The sequence below is a fragment of the Lepidochelys kempii genome, chromosome 3 (genome assembly GCF_965140285.1).
Source record: "Lepidochelys kempii isolate rLepKem1 chromosome 3, rLepKem1.hap1, whole genome shotgun sequence".
Classification (NCBI taxonomy): domain Eukaryota; kingdom Metazoa; phylum Chordata; order Testudines; family Cheloniidae; genus Lepidochelys; species Lepidochelys kempii.
In genome coordinates this window covers 46,175,966-46,194,006 of record NC_136382.1, presented here as the reverse complement: position 1 = coordinate 46,194,006, position 18,041 = coordinate 46,175,966, and the positions used below count along the sequence as shown (strand labels likewise).

Sequence of the window (18,041 nt, the reverse complement as noted above, 5' to 3'; positions counted from 1 at the left end):
GTTGAACTGCTCCTTATTTCTGTCCAGGCTTCACGAGCCATGGGAGCCAGGGGTAGGTGTGACTGCACGGTGCTGCCAGCTGGAACAGCAGCCTGAGGCAGAAGCCTCCAGCTCGCATGATATTCCAGGCAGGACTGAATCTCCATGAGACGAAACTTAAAGAAGAGAATGACCTGGAGTCTCTGGCTCCCATTCGGTGCTTTAAGAGGAGGATAGCCATGTCTGTGGACTTCACCGAGGTCTGCCAGGAGCACCCAGGAGACGTACGACGGCTATCAGTCCTACTGCACTGTCTGCCGCGAAGGCAAGGAGCTGTTGCTGTGTAGCAATGCAGTACCGCATCTGCCAGCAGCACCCAGGAGACGTACGGTGAGCTGAGCAGGCTCCATGCTTGCCGTGGTATGGCATCTGCATGGGTAACCCAGGTAAAAAGGTGCAAGACAATTGTCTGCCATTGCTTTCACGGAGAGAGGGAGGCCTGATGACATGTATCCAAAACCACCCCCAACAACGTTTTTGCCCCATCAGGCATTGGGAGCTTAACCCAGAATTCCAATGGGCAGTGGCGACTGCGGGAACTGTGGAATAGCCACCCACCGAGCACCGCTCTGTAAGTTGACGCTAGCCACGGTAGTGAGGACACACTCCGCCGACTTAATGCGCTTAGTGTGGAGATACGCAATTGACTGTATAAAATTGGTTTCTAAAAATCGACTTTTATAAAATCGACCTAATTTCATAGGGTAGACAAGGCCTCAGATTAAAACCAGCTTTATGTATAAAGCCCGACTCTTCTAAATACTCTAAAATCTGTGTGGTTACTCAGATTGCCTTTAAATTTTGTGTGCCTCATGGGGGCATGGGGTTTGGTCAGTGATCCAAATTTGGGGCTATTTAAACAAGGAGTTCTCAAGACATAGCCCTGGAATCAAACAGCTTTTCTTCAAGCTGACACATTCTAGCAGCTAATTTTTGTGCAGATACAGATCAAACGAGGGCTGAGATGATTACACGAGGGTCTCAAGTGCTTGTGAGCGATTCCAATAGAGTGCATTAGCTTGGAAAATATTATTAGCCAAAGGGTTTAGTTCTTTAATTAGGCACTTCAACCTTTGCAATGTTTGGCATTGCACCAAACAGATTACACTGAGCATACACAGACAGAGGAGCCAACGGGATTTAGTGCTGAAAGTTTCACATCAACTAGATGGCTCAAGATAAGCAGTACTCCTTCTGAAACTGGCACATCCAATGAGCGTCAGTTTGAGTCCCACCTCAAACACAAGGCATATTGCTAAAAATCTGTCTCTGATGGGGGTGGTGTGGGGTGTAATCAAAGTATTTTTGCAAAAATAATTAGACATACAAATGTTTGCTGGAAGGGGAGGGGCATTTTATGGATGGGAGAGTGGGAGGAAAGGGGTCGGGGGTTTGGGCCTACCTCAATGGGAGGGAGGTGGAAGAGGTAAGGGACACAGGGAAGGGAGAGGCGGGGGAGAATAGGGGCAGGGCTGCCTCACACCTACATTCTTGCCTTCTGAGTGTGGGGCAGGATCTGGGCGGGTCTGAGCCCCACTCACTACTTTTGTGTGTGTGTCAGGACCATCTAGGAGGGTCACAGCCCCTCTCCCTGCTGAGATATGAGGATCTTGCCTCTCTTTGAGCCCCATTCCCTGTGCTCCTGTATGTGTGCCAGGATCAGGATGGGTGGGAAGGTGGTTAACCATTTATGGGTATCTGACTCCCCTCCATGTCCCCCTTCATGTAAGCCAGGCACTGGAGAGGACTTGCCTTTCGGGGGGGAGAGATGGGCTAAGCCCTTCTTCTCACCATCCTTCCCTCCGAAGTGCTCTTTGATAACTGCCCTTCTAGGGCACTCTAATGTGTGCGCACCAGGATCTGGGGATGCTCTGCCCCTCTGGATGGGGAGTTACGAACAGGCATGCTTGGAGACTCCTGAGATATTGCTGAGATTGGGATGAGGAATGGAGGACGGGTATTCTTGGCACAATTTTTAAACTAAGGTCTGAGGGAAAGCTGATTGGGGTGGAGGAGCACATGGTTTGGACAGAGACATCCCATAGGGAAGAATTTATTAAAGGAGATTCCTCTTTCCTAGGATAATAGAGTGAGGACAGAAGTTGATAAAGTACAAACAGGAAATGAAGAAAAATACTCAAATGAAAAAGAGTCCCATTCCATTACATCACATGAAGGCAGATAACTAAATATAGACAAATTTTATAAGTGCTTGTATACAAATGCTAGAAGTCTAAATTCTAAGATGGATGAACTTGAGTGTATGGTATTAAATGAGGATACTGATATAATAGTCATCACAGAAACTTGGTGGACCAATGGTCATCAATGGAACACAGTAATAGCAGAATACAAAATACACAGGAATGACAGAGTAGCTGGGAGTGATACTAAGTTAAAGAAAGCATAGTCAAATATAGTAAAAATCTTAAATGAATCAAATATACGATGGAACCCTTATGGATAGAAATTCCTTGGCTGAAAAATAAGGATATAGCAGTAAGAATATACTATTGACCACCTGACCAGTATGAGGCCATTGACTGTGAAATGCTCAGGGAGATTAGAGAGGCTACAAAAAAGAAAACCCAATAATAATGGGGCTTTCAACTATCCCCATAGTCGGTACCCCTCACCTCAGGACAGATAACATTTCTAGACACCATCTGACTGCTTCTCAAAGCAGCTATTCCTGAGACCCTGAAGGGGAAAGGAATTCTTGATTTAGTCTTAAGTGGTATACAGGATGAGGTCCTAAGAGATGACTATAGCTGAACCGCTTGGCAATAGCGACCATAAGGTAACATCCTTTGAGGGGTGGGGAATACTGAAGAAACCCATCACAGTAGCATTTAATTTCAAAAAGGAAAACTACACAAAAATGAGGAAGCTAGTTAAATGGAAATTAAGAGGACCAGTCACAAGAGCAAAATGCCTGTAAGCTGCACAGAAACTATTTAAAAAACACCATAATAGAGACTCAAATTAAATGTATATCCCAAATTAAAAAAAAAATAAGAGGACCAAAAAATCCTACCATGGCTAAACAAGAGTAAAAAAGAGGTGATAAGAAGCAAAAAGGCATATTTTTAAAAATTGGAAGTCAAATCGTAGTGAGGAAAATAGAAAGGAACAAAATCTGGCAAGTCAAATGTAGAAGTATAAAGCAGGCCAAAAAAGAATTTGAAGGACTACTAACAAAAGACACGAACAGCAATTTTCTTTAAAGTACATCTGAAGCAGAAAGTCTGTCAAACAATCAGTGGTGCCAGTAGACTAGGGGTTCCCAAACTCAGTTTGCGGCTTGTTCAGGGTAAGCCCCTGGCGGGCTGTGAGACACGTTGTTTACCTGAGTGTCTGCAGATATGGCCGCTCGCAGCTCCCAGTGGCCGCGGTTCGCCGTTCCTGGCCAATGTGAACGGAGGGAAGTGGTGGCCCGGGCCACGCCGCTTCCCGCAGAACTACTAATTGTGGTATGTAACCTATTGCTTAAGTCAGCCTCTGAAACAGTTGACTGGACAGTAGCAAATATCATTTTGATTTTTAAAAAAAGCTCCAGAGGCAATCCTGGCAAGTCTAAATCCAGTACCAAGCAAATTAGTTGAAAGTAAAGAACAGAATTATTAGACACAGAGATGAAAAAGATAGGTTGGGGAAGAGTCAACATAACTATTGAAAAGGAAAATCATGCCCCACCAATCAATTAGAATTCTCTGAGGGAGTCAAAAAGCATGGGGACACAAGTGTTTCAGTGACTATAGTGTACTTGGATTTCAGAAAGCCTGCAACAAGATCCCACAACTAAAGCTCTTAAGTAAACTAAGGTGTCATGAGATAAGTGGGAAGATCTTCCCCTGGATCAGTAACTGGTTAATAGATAGGAAACAAAGGGTAGGAACAAATGGTTAGTTTTCACAGTGAAAAGAGACACAACACAGGGTTCACCAAGGATCTGTACTGGAACCTGTGCTGTTCAACATGTTCATAAATTATCTGGAAAAGTGGGTGAACAGTCAGGTGGAAAAATGTGCAGATGAAACAAAATTACTCAAGGCAGTTAAGTCCAAAGTGGACAGTGAAGAACCACAAAGGAATCTCATTTAAACTAGGTGACTGAGTGACAAAATAGCAAATGAAATTCTATGTTGAAAAGTGCAAAGTAATGCATATTGGAATAAAAAACCTTCCAACTATAAATACAAAATCTTGCAGTCTAAATGATGTTGTGAAGGCCAAAAGTATAACGGTTAAAAAAAGAATTAGGTAAGTTCATGGAGGATAGGTACATCAACAGCTATTAGGGACGCAACCCCATGCTCCAGGTGTCCCTAAACCTCCAACTGCCAGAAACTGAGACTGGATGACAGAGGCTGACTTAGAATTGATTACAAAAAGTAATTTTCCCTCTGCTAATACTCACACCTTCTTGTCAACTGTTGGAAATGGCCGACATCCACCTTGATTGCATTGGCCTCATTAGCACTACAAAAGTAATTTTCCCTCTCTTGATATTCACCCCTTCTTTTCAACTGTTGAGAATAGGCCACTTCCACCTTAGCTGAATTGGCCTCGTTAGCACTGACCCCCCCCCCAACACTTGGTAAAGCAACTCCCATCTTTTCATGTGCTGTATATGTATACTGCTTACTGTATTTTTCACTCCATGCATCTGAGGGAAGTGGGCTTTAGCCCACAAAAGCTTATGCCCAAATAAATTTGTTAGTCTCTAAGGTGCCACAAGGACTTTTCAGAATTGACTGTAAATTCTGTCAAATGTTTTGTCAATTCCCTCTGAAGCATCTGTCACTGGCCACTGTCAGAGACATGATACTGGGCTAGATGGACCATTGGTCTGATCTAATACAGTTCTTAGGTTCTGTTTCTTTAGTCATTTACATTGACAACATCTTGCTTGTCTGGAGAGGCACTGTATTTTAACCATAGAGTACGTAGTGCCCACTTTACCTTCTCTCTCATGATTAAGGCTGCGAGTTTGTCACGGAGATCACAGATTCCGTGACTTTCCGAGACCTCCGTGACTTCTGCAGCAGCTGGCCCGAGGGCTGCCTGAGGAGCTCAGGCAGCCCCTGGGCCAGCTGCACCAGCCTTTGCTGGGTCTGTCTTGGGCCACTGTGTCCTTCCCCCACCAAGCAGCAGTTTGGGTGCGTGTGGAAGGAGAATCAGGGCTGGGGAGTGGGAGGGGTGCGGGCTCTGGGTGGCACTTACCATGGGAGGCTCCTTAGAAGTGGCGACATGTCCCTCCTCCTCAGCTTCTAGCTCCGTGCGCTGCCTCTGCCTGCAGGCACCGCCCCCGCAGCTCCCATTGGCTGCGGTTCCCAGCCAATGGGAACTGCAGAGCCGATGCTTGAGGTGGGGGCAGCACACAGAGCTAGAAGCTGAGGGAGGGATATGTCGCTGCTTCCAGGGTGGTGCGAGGAGCCAGGTAGGAAGCCTGTCAGCCTTGCCAATCACCTCCCCAGCACCAGTGGGGTCCCGGGCCACCCCCTGCACCCACAGTGATCCCTGGGCCGCACTGGCGATACCTCCCCTCAAGATTTAGTCACGGGTATTTTTAGTACAAGTCATGGACAGGTCACGGGCCATGAATTTTTGTTTACTGCCTGTGACCTGTCCATGACTTGTACTAAAAATACCCGTGACTACAGCGTAGCCTTACTCATGACTACCACTGAACAAAAATTGTGAGCAAAGAATTAACCAAGTCCCTAGACACACATGGGTTCTGAGAATGACAGGGGCTTTTGTGAAGAATTTTGTTTTACAGTTATGAAAACATGTTGGATTTCTTGAGAAATATGTTTTAACTTTATGGAAGTCAAATTTCATTCACATGGGAAATAATGCTTTAACATAATAAATCTATTGCCTTCAATTAGAGTTGTGCTTATCAAAAGTTTGTTTTCCATGCAATAAATTCCAATCAAAGCTACTAAATTGAAAAAGGAATGTCAACTTTATCTTCTTTTGGAAGTTAACATGATTGTGCTGCCATTTTGTTTTTGATGTGAGTTACATTTTTTTCCCCTTTTAATTCTGACATGAATATCTACATATCATATACTGGATGTTCTATAATAGTAATTTTAGGAATTTTTCTGTATTGATTCCCAGTGCCCTCAAACCATGTTATATTAATTCTTGAACAAAACAGTTCTTCGGCTATTGCCTGGCAAATGGTAGAATGGTCTTGACTTTTCAGAACATATACTTTTCTTCTATTTTGTGGCTTGAGGGTTGAAGAGAATGACAACAATGACCATATTAGTAATTTTTCATATATCCTTACGAGGGCTGTTGATTAATCGCAGTTAACTCACGTGATTAACTCAAAAAAAGTAAATCACAACTGAAAAAATTAATCGCAATTAATCGCACTGTTAATAGAATACAAATTGAAATGTATTAACTATCTTTGGATGTTTTTCTATATTTTCAAATATATTGATTTCAATTACAACACAGAATAAAGTATACATTGTTCACTTCAAAATATTATTTTGATTACAAATATTTGCACTATAAAAAAGATAAAAAATAGTATTTTTCAATTCACTTCATACAACTACTATTATGCAATGTCTCTATTGTGATAGTGCAACTTACAAATGTAGATTTTTTTTTGTTACATAACTGCAGTGAAAAACAATGCAATGTAAAACTTTAGAGCCTACAAGTCCACTCAGTCCTACCTCTTGTTCAGCCAATCGCTAAGACAAACAAGTTTCTTTACATTTGCGGGAGATAATGCTGCCGGCTTCTTATTTACAATGTCACCTGAAAGTGACAACAGGGGTTTGCATGGCACTTTTGTAGCTGGCACTGCAAGGTATTTACTTGCCAGATATGCTAAACATTTGTATGCCCCTTTACGCTTTGGCCACCATTCCAGAGGCAATGCCTTCATGATCACGACGCTTATTAAAAAAATAATATACTTAAATTTTGACTTAACTCCTAGGGAGAGAATAGTATGTCTCCTGCTCTGTTTTACCTGCATTCTGACAAGTATTTCATATTATAGCAGTCTCGGACGGTGACCCAGCACATGTTCGTTTTAAGAACACTTTCACTGCATATTTGACAAAATGCAAAGAAAGTACCAGTGTGAGATTTCTAAAGATAGCTACAGCACTCATTCCAAGGTTTAAGAATCTGAAGTGTCTTACAAAATCTGAGAGGGACGAGGTGTGGAGCATGCTTTCAGAAGTCTTAAAAGAGCAACACCTAGGTGTGGAAACTTCAGAACCCGAAACCATCAAAAAAGAAAATCAACCTTCTGCTGGTGGCATGTGACTCAGATGATGAAAGTGAACATGCGTTGGTCTGCACTGCTTTGGATCATTATCGAGCAGAATCTGTCATCAGCATGGATGCATGTCTTCTGGAATGATGGTTGAAGATGAAAGGACATATGAATCTTTAGCACATCTGGCACGTAAAAATCTTGCAACTCCGGCTACAACAGTACTATGCAAACGTCTGTCCTCGCTTTCAGGTGACATTGTAAACAAGAAGTGGACAGCATTATCTCCTGCAAATGTAAACAAACTTGTTTGTATGAATGACTAGCTGAACAAGAAGTAGGACTGAGTGGACTTGTAGGCTTTAAAGTTTTACATTGTTTTGTTTTTGAATGCAGTTTTTTTTTGTATATAATTCCACATTTGTAAGTTCAACTTTCATGATAAAGAGATTGCATTACAGTACTTGTATGAGATGAATTGAAAAATACTATTTCTTTTGTTTTTTACAGCACAAATATTTGTAATAAAAATATATAACATGAGCACTGTACACTGTATTGTGTTGTAATTGAAATCAATATATTTGAAAATGTAGAAAACATCCAAAAATATTTAAATAAATGGTATTCTATTATTAACAAAGCAATTAATCATGATTAATTTTTTTAATTGCATGATTAATCATCATTTTTTTAATCACTTAACAGCCCTAGCTTTTATACGTCCAATAATAAATTACGTAGATTATGTGACTATTACAAGAATCTGGTATGTTTTGGATAGATGTTTCATACGGCTACTTGGTTATGAATAAAATAACTATTTAGCTGAATGTTCATCACATGTGTTATTTTTTCTGTTGCTGAAAGTACGAACAAGTGTGAGGCCGTAATCATCTCAACCTTCACAATTAGTTGGCCGAAGGATACATCTCAAATTTTTTTATATATTTGTTTATCATAAACTTACGCAGCACTTTACAAACAGAATATATTCGTTGATCATAACACTTAAGACAAGATAAAAGTTCAAAAAGATTTTTTTTTTAAAAAAAGAGAAAGCTAAATGTTAATATTGAAGAACTGAATGGAAAATAGTGTTCTCAAAATGTTCACTACAGATGTTCATCAGGCTTGCAGAATTACGAACTGAATCAGGTTTTACAAAAGTGCATCTTGGCAATACTCAGTACAAGGGAGCTGCCAAAAAAGTTTGAAGAGAACTTTAAGATGAAAAGTAATAATGTATGGAATCCTTACCTAAAATAACTAGACAAATATATTTAATAAACAAACTTGTATTATAACAGTAATGGGGAAGTCAATTGAACTTTGAGAGCAGGAAGTTATATTAAAAAAATTCTGGAAAAGCTACAGTGCAATAAAATGTTGATTAAAAATTGACACTGTTTAAAGTTTTATTGGACATGCGTTCATATGACTAGGTTGGGCCTAGGAGACAAAATGTTTTTGGAGTTCGGAACATTAAATAGGGAAAAAAATGCAAGTCACAGCAAAAAGTTTCAAATGTTCTTGAAAATATTTTATAATTGAACAAAAAATAATTTGGATTTGGGAACAGCTGAACTACATTTCTGTCTACCATCTAAGAGTTATTCTTAGATGGAAGAAGAATAAGGAATGTCTATCTGTAAGGAGACCTGAAGGTCTCTGAAAAGACAGATTTTTATATACATAATTTTTGCAATGAAGGAATATGTTGAATAATTATTTTGAAAAAAACGTGTGGGTCACACTTAAGATTTGTACAAGAAACCCACCATTAAACTGTAACAAAACAATGGTCATATTGGTTAGATAAAGATCCAGGCTCCTCCTTCATACTAGCACAGAAGAGTAACCCAAAGCTCAGCTGCATACTTTATATTTATAGAATAGAGTAAAAATGCTCATGCAATCCTTTTTAGTCTTGTCCCGACTTAAAAAAACAATTCTGCACCAAAGCAGACTCTGAAGTCAAAAAGGCCTAGTCAGCTAATATGCAAAGTCAGATTTCTAATGTACTGAAAAGACAAATTACAATTAAAGATCAGGTTTGACAATGAACATTTTGGCCTTCATTACTGACAAAGGAAACTTAATGTATCCAGATAGTGATGCCTAGAAGTGATGATAATTCACCAATTGAAGCTGGCAAAAGGAAAACATCTGGCATGTCAATACGGTTGCAAGCAAACTTGAGTTACTTTGTTACAGTAAAAAATAAATTCTGTCTCCTGTTTTAAGAGAGTTAAAGGAACTACTACTACTTAGTTAAGTTAGAAATCTCCATTAATTCATCCTAATAGCACATGATAATTGAAAGCAATTGAACTTTATAAGAGCAGAAGGTTATATTAAAAAAAAAAAAAACCTCTGGAAAAGCTACAGTGCAATAAAAGATGTTGATTTAAAATTGACACTGTTTAAAGTTTTATTGGACATGTGTCCATATGACTTGGTTGGGCCTAGGAGACAAAATGCTATATTTTCCTATAAGATTTTAGATTACATTAAACTGTAATAATTGTATTTTAATTTTTCAAATAATATTATTAAGTGTATACTTTCCCATGTAAATTTTAGCAGTTATACTCTAAGCTGTTCCACAGAAATCCAAAAGCATGACAAAAATAGGGGGGCCAGAGAGGAAGGCGTTAAGCAACTGTTATAGTCTCCCAAACCTGGAGTCAGCACAAGCCTAAAAGTTAATGTCATCTGGCTGCCAATGGCCACAAGAGTTCATCTTAATCATTTGGCAGGACTTGGCCATGGGAATACTCCCTGAATTGAGAGCCAGAAGCAGTGACCTGGTATAGGAGCCTACAGTTTGGGAACCTCCTACCAAATTGTGTAGGAGTCACTATATATGTTCATCATCCATGGATCCCCAATGCAAGGTCCTCAGTGGGTTGGATTCACCAAGCTATACTGCTGCTATTAACCATCTGAGCAGCGCAAACTGAGCTGTGCGATGGATCTGGCCCTGTATTTTTATAAGTGCATGTATGAATTAATAAATAATGTCAACTCACCAGTCATGGATGGTGCCACTTTTCTTTGCCCTTTGTGGTCCACAGTACCTTCATATGCTACTGTAACATCATAAACTGCATCTAAGTAATTCTTCATTGAGTCAATGGCAACATGAGTTGCCTTTACACGTGGCGTCAGCACATGTTTTAATACTGCAAGCCCTAGGAAAGAGCACAAATACACATTGGAAGGATAAAATTAGCTGGACTTAAATACTGAAAATATACAAAGGAAAAGCCATTTTCAAAAGATGACTGTTCAGTGGTTTCCAAACTATGGTCTGTGTAGAGCGGTCTGGCTACATGTTGCTGGTTTCACCTACTGATATCCATTTCCTAAACTGTATTAAGAAGATAGAACATATTTAATGTATTTTTACCTGAACAACTGTGTAGTTGCAATAGAGATATTATGTGATTGTTAATGGAAAGGGAGGCTGGTCCACAAAACAATCTCTGTATTAAATATATGGTTCACTGTGGAAAGGTTTGGGAACCTCTGTAAGTAGTAATGAACACCATTTAAATTCTACGAGTGGGGAGTGTAAAAAATGTCCCTTCTATAGCTTCTTTCTGTCTCACAGGGGTATAAAGTGAGTTGAAATTGTGAAGAAGTGTTAGAACATAAAGGTTGTTTCCTGGAACCAACTCAGAAGGCAAAACATAAACACAGGTAAATTCAAACAAGTTTAATATTCACCCAACATCTTACTCCCTGTGTGAAACAAATTTTTTGTCCACTAAATATTGAGTTCCATTACCCCTCAATATCAGTGACATAGAAATCTATTCAAATTATGTGTGATTAGACAGGATGCTATTCTTGGCCCCACTGTCAAAGTGTAATTGGTGATTCCAATATGCTTACATTGTTTCTCCTCCCTAAATACTAATTCTCCCTCTTTCAAATGCACTGTATAACCGCAACCATCCCACTGTCTGAGATGTTATTCTGATAGCCCATCAACTCCACTTCTTCAAAAAGAAAAGGAGTACTTGTGGCACCTTAGAGACTAACCAATTTATTTGAGCATAAGCTTTCGTGAGCTACAGCTCACTTCATCAGATGCATCCGACGAAGCGAGCTGCTGCAAGTACTCCTTTTCTTTTTGCGAATACAGACTAACACGGCTGCTACTCTGAAACCATCCAATTTTTCAGTTTGCCAGAAGGGGCTGATTAAGGGCAATCAAAGGTCTTTCCTCATACAAGTAACCAAATTCTGTTCCTAACTAAAATGATGTGGCTATACTTTAATGGTGCAGTCCCCCTCTCTGTGTGTGCACACATCTTTGCAACTTCTGTTCCTGGCCCTTCCTCATCCCATTTTCTCTACAATTTTGTTTTCACTTTGCTCAACACCACATCCCTGCTGCTTATACCGCCACTGCCAAGGGAGCACTGTTTGAAATAGTAGCAGCAGCATGACAAATTGGATTCTGCTATTAAAGAATTTTTGAAAAAAGCAAGGACGGACAGTAAAAACATGCACGTTCTCCAGCTCCAGATCACATTTAACCTGGAGATATTTGATTAATCCTGTTTCGACACTTCTATAAAATCAAGCCAGTAACAGAAAACAGTACGAGATATCATGTTGAGATAGGATAGAAGGAAAGTGATAATACCTAAGGTGTGAAATGAGTATCAGGAAGTATCACTACCCATTTATTTTACAGATAATATTTTGATAATAATGTGAATCATGGAGCATCACAGAAGCTGCAGACTGAAAAGAGACAAGGTTGTTTTGTTCAGATATCTGCAGTGGATAACTGTTCCCTATAGAATATACTTGAGTGCTTTGACCACTCCAATTTAAAATGGATTCAAGCAGTGGGGCTTTCACAACTTCACTTGAGAGATTACTATAAGTCTAACAGATCTCACAGTATATTATCCCTTCGATGCAACCTACATTGTTCTTTCCTTATTTCTATTCCATTATTGCTAATTATACCATTTGGCTCACTAAACAATCCATCCTTAGGACAGTAGTAATGCAGCTGTGTGTTTTGATTAGCTCAGCAAAGCCATATGATGTATAATTTTTGTTAATACAACTGACAAGATATTTGTTTAAAAACACTTTGCATTTCACATGAAAAATGAAATCTTTGCACATCTGACCTGGGAGCTGCTTAGCAACTGGAAACTGAAGCTTTATTCTTGTGAAATTTACTCCTCGCCTGTGGGGTTTTTTTTTGTTTTTAATAATTTTAAAATGGAGGGCTTTCAAAAGTTTCCATTAGAAAATATCTCTTCATGCTAACTGAAGAACTCATAAGCCTTGAATACTCTCCCAGTTTATTCTCTGTATCTTCCTTTGTATATAACTGGGAAAGAATTCCTTGCCCACCAGGAAGGAGGAAAAAACGTTTAAAAACCCTCAAGATATGAGAACTAATGAATGGTATTTGCCAATGACTGCTCATAGCCTTCCATCAATAAACTATAACAACACCCATTAAAGTCAGTAAAGTTTTATGTGGTCTCCAAGAAGACTAGATCCTCAGGCAAACAAGCACCTTGTTATTTGCAAATATGGTTTAAGACTAGTCCAACAATTCATGGGAAAACAGTTTTCAAAGGTAACTTACTCTCAACTCCATTAAGGCAGGCAGGCACATAGTGAAATGGATGGAACACTCACTCCTCCTGGGGATGCCAGAATACCTGCTGTATTTTTCACACACAGTAAAGATGAGCGGATGAAGATCTAATTCAACAAGATACTCTTAAACATATAATCTCATTGACTATTGGTTAATGGGACTATCTCCTGCTAAAAGTGAGACACTGAATTGAGGTCTCAGAAATGGCTTAGACCAGTGGTTCCCAAACTTGTTCTGCTGCTTGTGCAGGGAAAGCCCCTGGCGGGCCGGGCCAGTTTGTTTACCTGCCGCGTCCGCAGGTTCGGCCGATTGTGCTTCCCAGTGGCCGCGGTTCACTGCTCCAGGCCAGTGGGAGCTGCTGGAAGCGGCGTGGGCCGAGGGATGTACTGGCTGCCGCTTCCAGAAGCTCCCATTGGCCTCGAGCAGGCCAGTGGGAGCCGCGATCGGCCGAACCTGTGGATGCAGCAGGTAAACAAACCGGCCCAGCGCGCCGGGGGCTTTCCCTGCACAAGTGGCGGAGCAAGTCTGGGAACCACTGGCTTAGACAAAAACTGGGAAAAAAGCTTACTTCAGCTGACAGGTGCATAACAGAAGATAAGTTGAGCAGATGTGGCTGTATTTGTAGTTGGGAAATCTGGAATTAAGAAAACAACTCTGAAGGAAAGTTAAGAGGTCTACACTCCCTGAACAGCTAAACCTTCAGAGTTTTCCTGAGGAACATCGAGGTGCCCCATGGCTTGCACACTGGTTCAGTCGGAAGATCTATGTGACTGGACACAAAAAAGTATATAGTTTCATCGCACCCTAAAAGTTTTAACCAAAATGTTTAAAATCCATGATTGCTGTGGCTGACCATATCCATTTCTATATAAGAAAACATACTTTTGAGCATGTCCAGAATATATGTACTTTTATCTGTTTGACAGTGAAACCATGGTCTAGTTCCACAGAGTTTGAACGTGCACTGAATCTCAGAAACAGATGATTTGAAGTCAGTGTTTTGATGTTTTAAAAATACTTCTATAAAATGGACCGCATGTGAAGTGAAAAATTCCAGTCTCTTGCTGTTAACAAAATTTCTTCTCCAAGTAAAATATCAGAAGGCTTTGGAGGTTACTCACTTTTAGCCTCAACTGTTACAAGGAGATATTCTATCTTTTGTTATTTCTGTCTCAAAAATGTTCCCCAGGCCACCTGCTCACTGAACAGCAGAATTTCCAAAGCAGAGTGTAAACATATTAAATACTGCAGTACTGCTTAAGAATTTTTGAATTTACAGAGTTAAAATATTAACAGTTTCTTTTTCCTTAGGACTTGACAAAATCATTGAAACATTGAAAAGGTTTGCCAGTGACCATCTGTTACCTCTACATTCTTTAAATAAATCGTTACAATGCAGAAACCTACAAGAATGCTATGACAAAGTTTGAGACACCTTGAAGTATTTTGGGGAGAACCTCTGGGATTTCCTTCACTTCCTGACCTAAAATTTTGAAATTGCCCTGTAGTACTACTGAGTGCTATTAAACAATTCATTTCTAAAGTGCTCTGGGATCCTTAAAGTTGAAAGGATCTGTATAAGTCATTATCCCTATCTTGCTTCTTTAGGAGTATGCAATGGTATAGCGACGTTGGTGCCAGGATATTAGAGCATCACGGTGGCTGAGGTAATATCTTTTAATGGACTAACTTCTGTTGGTGAGAAAGACAAGCTTTGAGCTTACACAGAGCTCTTCACGTTGTGGGAAGATACTCAAAAGAGTATGTCTACATTGCAGTTGGACACCCATGGCTGGCCCAAACCAGCTGACTCACGCTTGCAAGGCTCAGGCTAAGGGGCTGTTTAACTGTGGTGCAGACATTTGGGCTTGGGCTATAGCCCAAGCTCTGGGAGCTTCCCATCTCACAGGGTCCCTGCAGCCCAAGATCGAACATCTACATTGCAATTAAACAGCCACAAGCCCGAGCCTCACAAGCCCAAGTCAGCTGTCACGGGCCAGCCATCGGTTTTTAATTTCAGTGTAGACATACCCAGAGTGTCACAGCTAAAAAGAAGCTGGAACAGATTGTTTAGTATAAGTAGTTAACACATTTCGAGAGATCATTCAAGGTGAAGCAACCCATTAACACCTCTCCAGTTACAGGGGGGAAAGAAATAACCATTAAAAAAAAAAGCTGGAGGGGGGAAGAGGGTTAAATGGGTTCTAGATTGTTGTAATAAGCCATAAATCCAGTGTCTCTATTCAGTTTATGATTTTTAGTATCTAGCAAAGTTATGAATTTAAGCTCCCAGGCTCAACTTTTGAAGGTGAAGTCCTCATCTTTTCAGGATGAGGACTCAGAGGTCAGCTATAGAGTGATTGCTTTGTGAAAAAGTGTTCACCCACAGGTGATACAGTGTTTTTGTCTATTATCATTTCTCTATGCGAGTTCATTTGAGAGTGTAATGATTGTCTCATTTCACCCACATAGTTGTTATCGGTGCATTTAGTGCACTGAATGAGGTACACCTCATATACAACAAGCCCTACTTGCCCCAGTGATATTTGTTTACTCAATTGTACATCAATTATGTAAATATTTAGAAGCATAATATGGTGGCCATATTTTTCTATTTTGTGAACTGTCACTTCAAACGATGCCGCTATGTTGTGTTTCAAAATATTTATTCGGTAAATATGTTGCTGAAGATTACAGTATTGTACCTGCAATTATATAGTTATGGGTGTGGACGTTCCATTCAACAAACCTAATGTTGCTTCATTTTCCCCAAATATACTCCTTGTGGCCTGAAATTTATCATTCCCCCTGCTACCATCACCATGTAGATCTTTCTGGAAACATTTACATCCATTCAGACAAAGAAAAAAACCAACCCTCTCTACATTCAAGGAATGCTCTAGGATTTGCGCATGTTCAATTAACTCTATACTGACATGATTTTCAAACTCTGTGTGTACACAGTACTCAGAGGAGTGTGTTTTGTTAGTTTTTTTTAAAAAGTATGACCATGAATGGGATCATTAGTCTTAATAGGGGAGGAGCACAACTGGAAATCAAGCCTAAATGGGAACAGAGTTCTTTTCATGACCGGTCATTCATTTAGGTGTCTATATGGGAGTTATTAGGTGCTAAGCTGTTTTCATAGATTTCAAGGCCATAAGGGACCACAGTGATCATCTAGTCTGACCTCCTGTATAACACAAGTCATAGAACTTCCTCAAATAATTCCTAGACTATATCTTTTAGAAAAAACATCCAATCTTGATTTAAAAATTGCCAGTGATACCACGACCCTTGGAAAATTGTTTCAATGATTAAGTAGCATCAGTGTTAAAAATTTACACCTTATTTCCAGTCTGACTTTGTCTAGCTTCAACTTCCAGCCTTAGACTGTGTTATGCTTTTCTCTGCTAGTCTGAAGAGCCCATTATTCCATATTTGTTCCCCATGTAGGTACTTACAGAAAAAACCCGGTTATTAACCTTCCATAACTGCTGTTCTTCAAGATGTGCTGCTCATGTCCATTCCACATTAGGTGTGTGTGCGACCGCTGCCAGAGATTCTTCCCTCAATGGTATCTGTTGGGCCAGTTCTATTCCCTCTGGTGCTGTGCGCTTATGCGCCAGTATAAGGGGTACTGCCAGCCACGCACCCTCTCAAGTTCCTTCCTGCTGGCTAACTCCGACAGAGGGGTAGGAGGGTGGGTCATGGAATGGACATGAGCAACACATCTTAAAGAACAACAGTTATGGAAGGTTAGTAACTGTTTTTTCTTCTTCAAGTGCTTGCTCACGTCCATTCAGGCGACTCATAAGCAGTACCTCAGGAGGTGGGCTTGGAGTTCATGAACATGCTGACAACAACACTGCTCTTCCAAACCTGGCATCATCTTGAGCCTGTTGGGTAATGGTGTAGTGCGATGTGAAGGTATGCACCAACAACCAAGTTGCAGTCCTGCAAATGTCTTGGATTGGAACCTGCACTAGGAATGCTGCTGAAGAAGCCCAAGCTCTAATGGAGTGAATGGTTAAGATGACTGGAGGTGGGACATTTGCCTGCTCGTAACATGCCCAAATGCACAAGGTTATCCAGGATGAGATTCTCTGGGCTGACACTGGACACCCTTTCATCCTTTCTGCTACTGCTACAAAGAGTTGTGTGGATTTGCGAAAGGATTTAGTCCCCTTGATATAGAAGGTGAGGGCACGCCTAATGTACAACTGCTCTTCTGAGTTCTTGTGAGGCTTTGGGAAGAAGACTGACAGGAAAATGGCCTGGTTGCTATGGAACTGCGAAACCACCTTTGGCAGGAAGGCTGGGTGGGGTCGCAGTTGGACCTTGTCCTTGAAGAAAACCAGGTATGGTGGTTCTGACATAAGAGCTTTGATTTCAGAGACCCTTCTGAGTGAGGTGATCGCCACCAAGAAGGCGACCTTCCAAGAGAGAAACAGTAGAGGGCACGACATTAGTGGCTCAAAGTGAAGTCTTGAGCCTTGAGAAAACCAGGTTTAAGTTGCATGGGGGAATTGTCTCATGGACCTGAGGATAAAGTCTCTCCAGTCTCTTAAGTAAAAGGACCATCCTCTTGTGAGAGAACACTGACCTTCCATTCACAGGTAGGTGAAGGGCTGAAACTGCTGCTAAATGCACTTTGAAAGATGCGAAGGCCAGACCTTGCTGTTTTAGATGGAGCAAGTAGTCCGAGACAGACTAAAGGGAAGACGGAACTGGAGAGAGGCCTTGTTGGGATGCCCAAATTGAGAAGTGCTTATATTCGGCCCTAGTGGATGGCCTCCTAATACCTAACAAGACCTGCCAAACTTGTTATGAACAGGTCTGCTCTTTTGCGTTCAGCCATGTAACATCCATGCACTGGTGGGTGAAGGGAATCGAGATTTGGGTGGCGTAACCGACCATGGTCTTGAGAGATCAGGCCAGGGCAGAGTGGAAGCAGGATTGCTCTTGATAGACCCAGTAGCGTGACGAACCACTGCTGGCATGCCCATGCTGAAGCTATAAGACTTTTGCCTTCTCCCATCTGATTTTCAGGAGGACCTTGTGAACCAGAGGGGTTGGGGGGAAATG

General features: G+C 40.8%; 1 protein-coding gene across 2 annotated transcripts in view; it reads right to left on the bottom strand.

Moving 5' to 3' along the window:
• Positions 1–18,041, bottom strand: part of AGPAT5 (1-acylglycerol-3-phosphate O-acyltransferase 5) — a 116,015-nt gene that overhangs the window by 23,894 nt on the left and 74,080 nt on the right. Inside the window, exon 6 of one of the 2 annotated variants that reach the window (XM_073336235.2) lies at positions 10,339–10,500. The exons of the other annotated variant lie outside the window; for it this stretch is intronic. Within the exon in view, the coding sequence (XP_073192336.1) occupies positions 10,339–10,500 (162 nt within the window). The remainder of the gene's footprint in view (positions 1–10,338; positions 10,501–18,041) is intronic. 2 annotated transcript variants of the gene reach the window in all.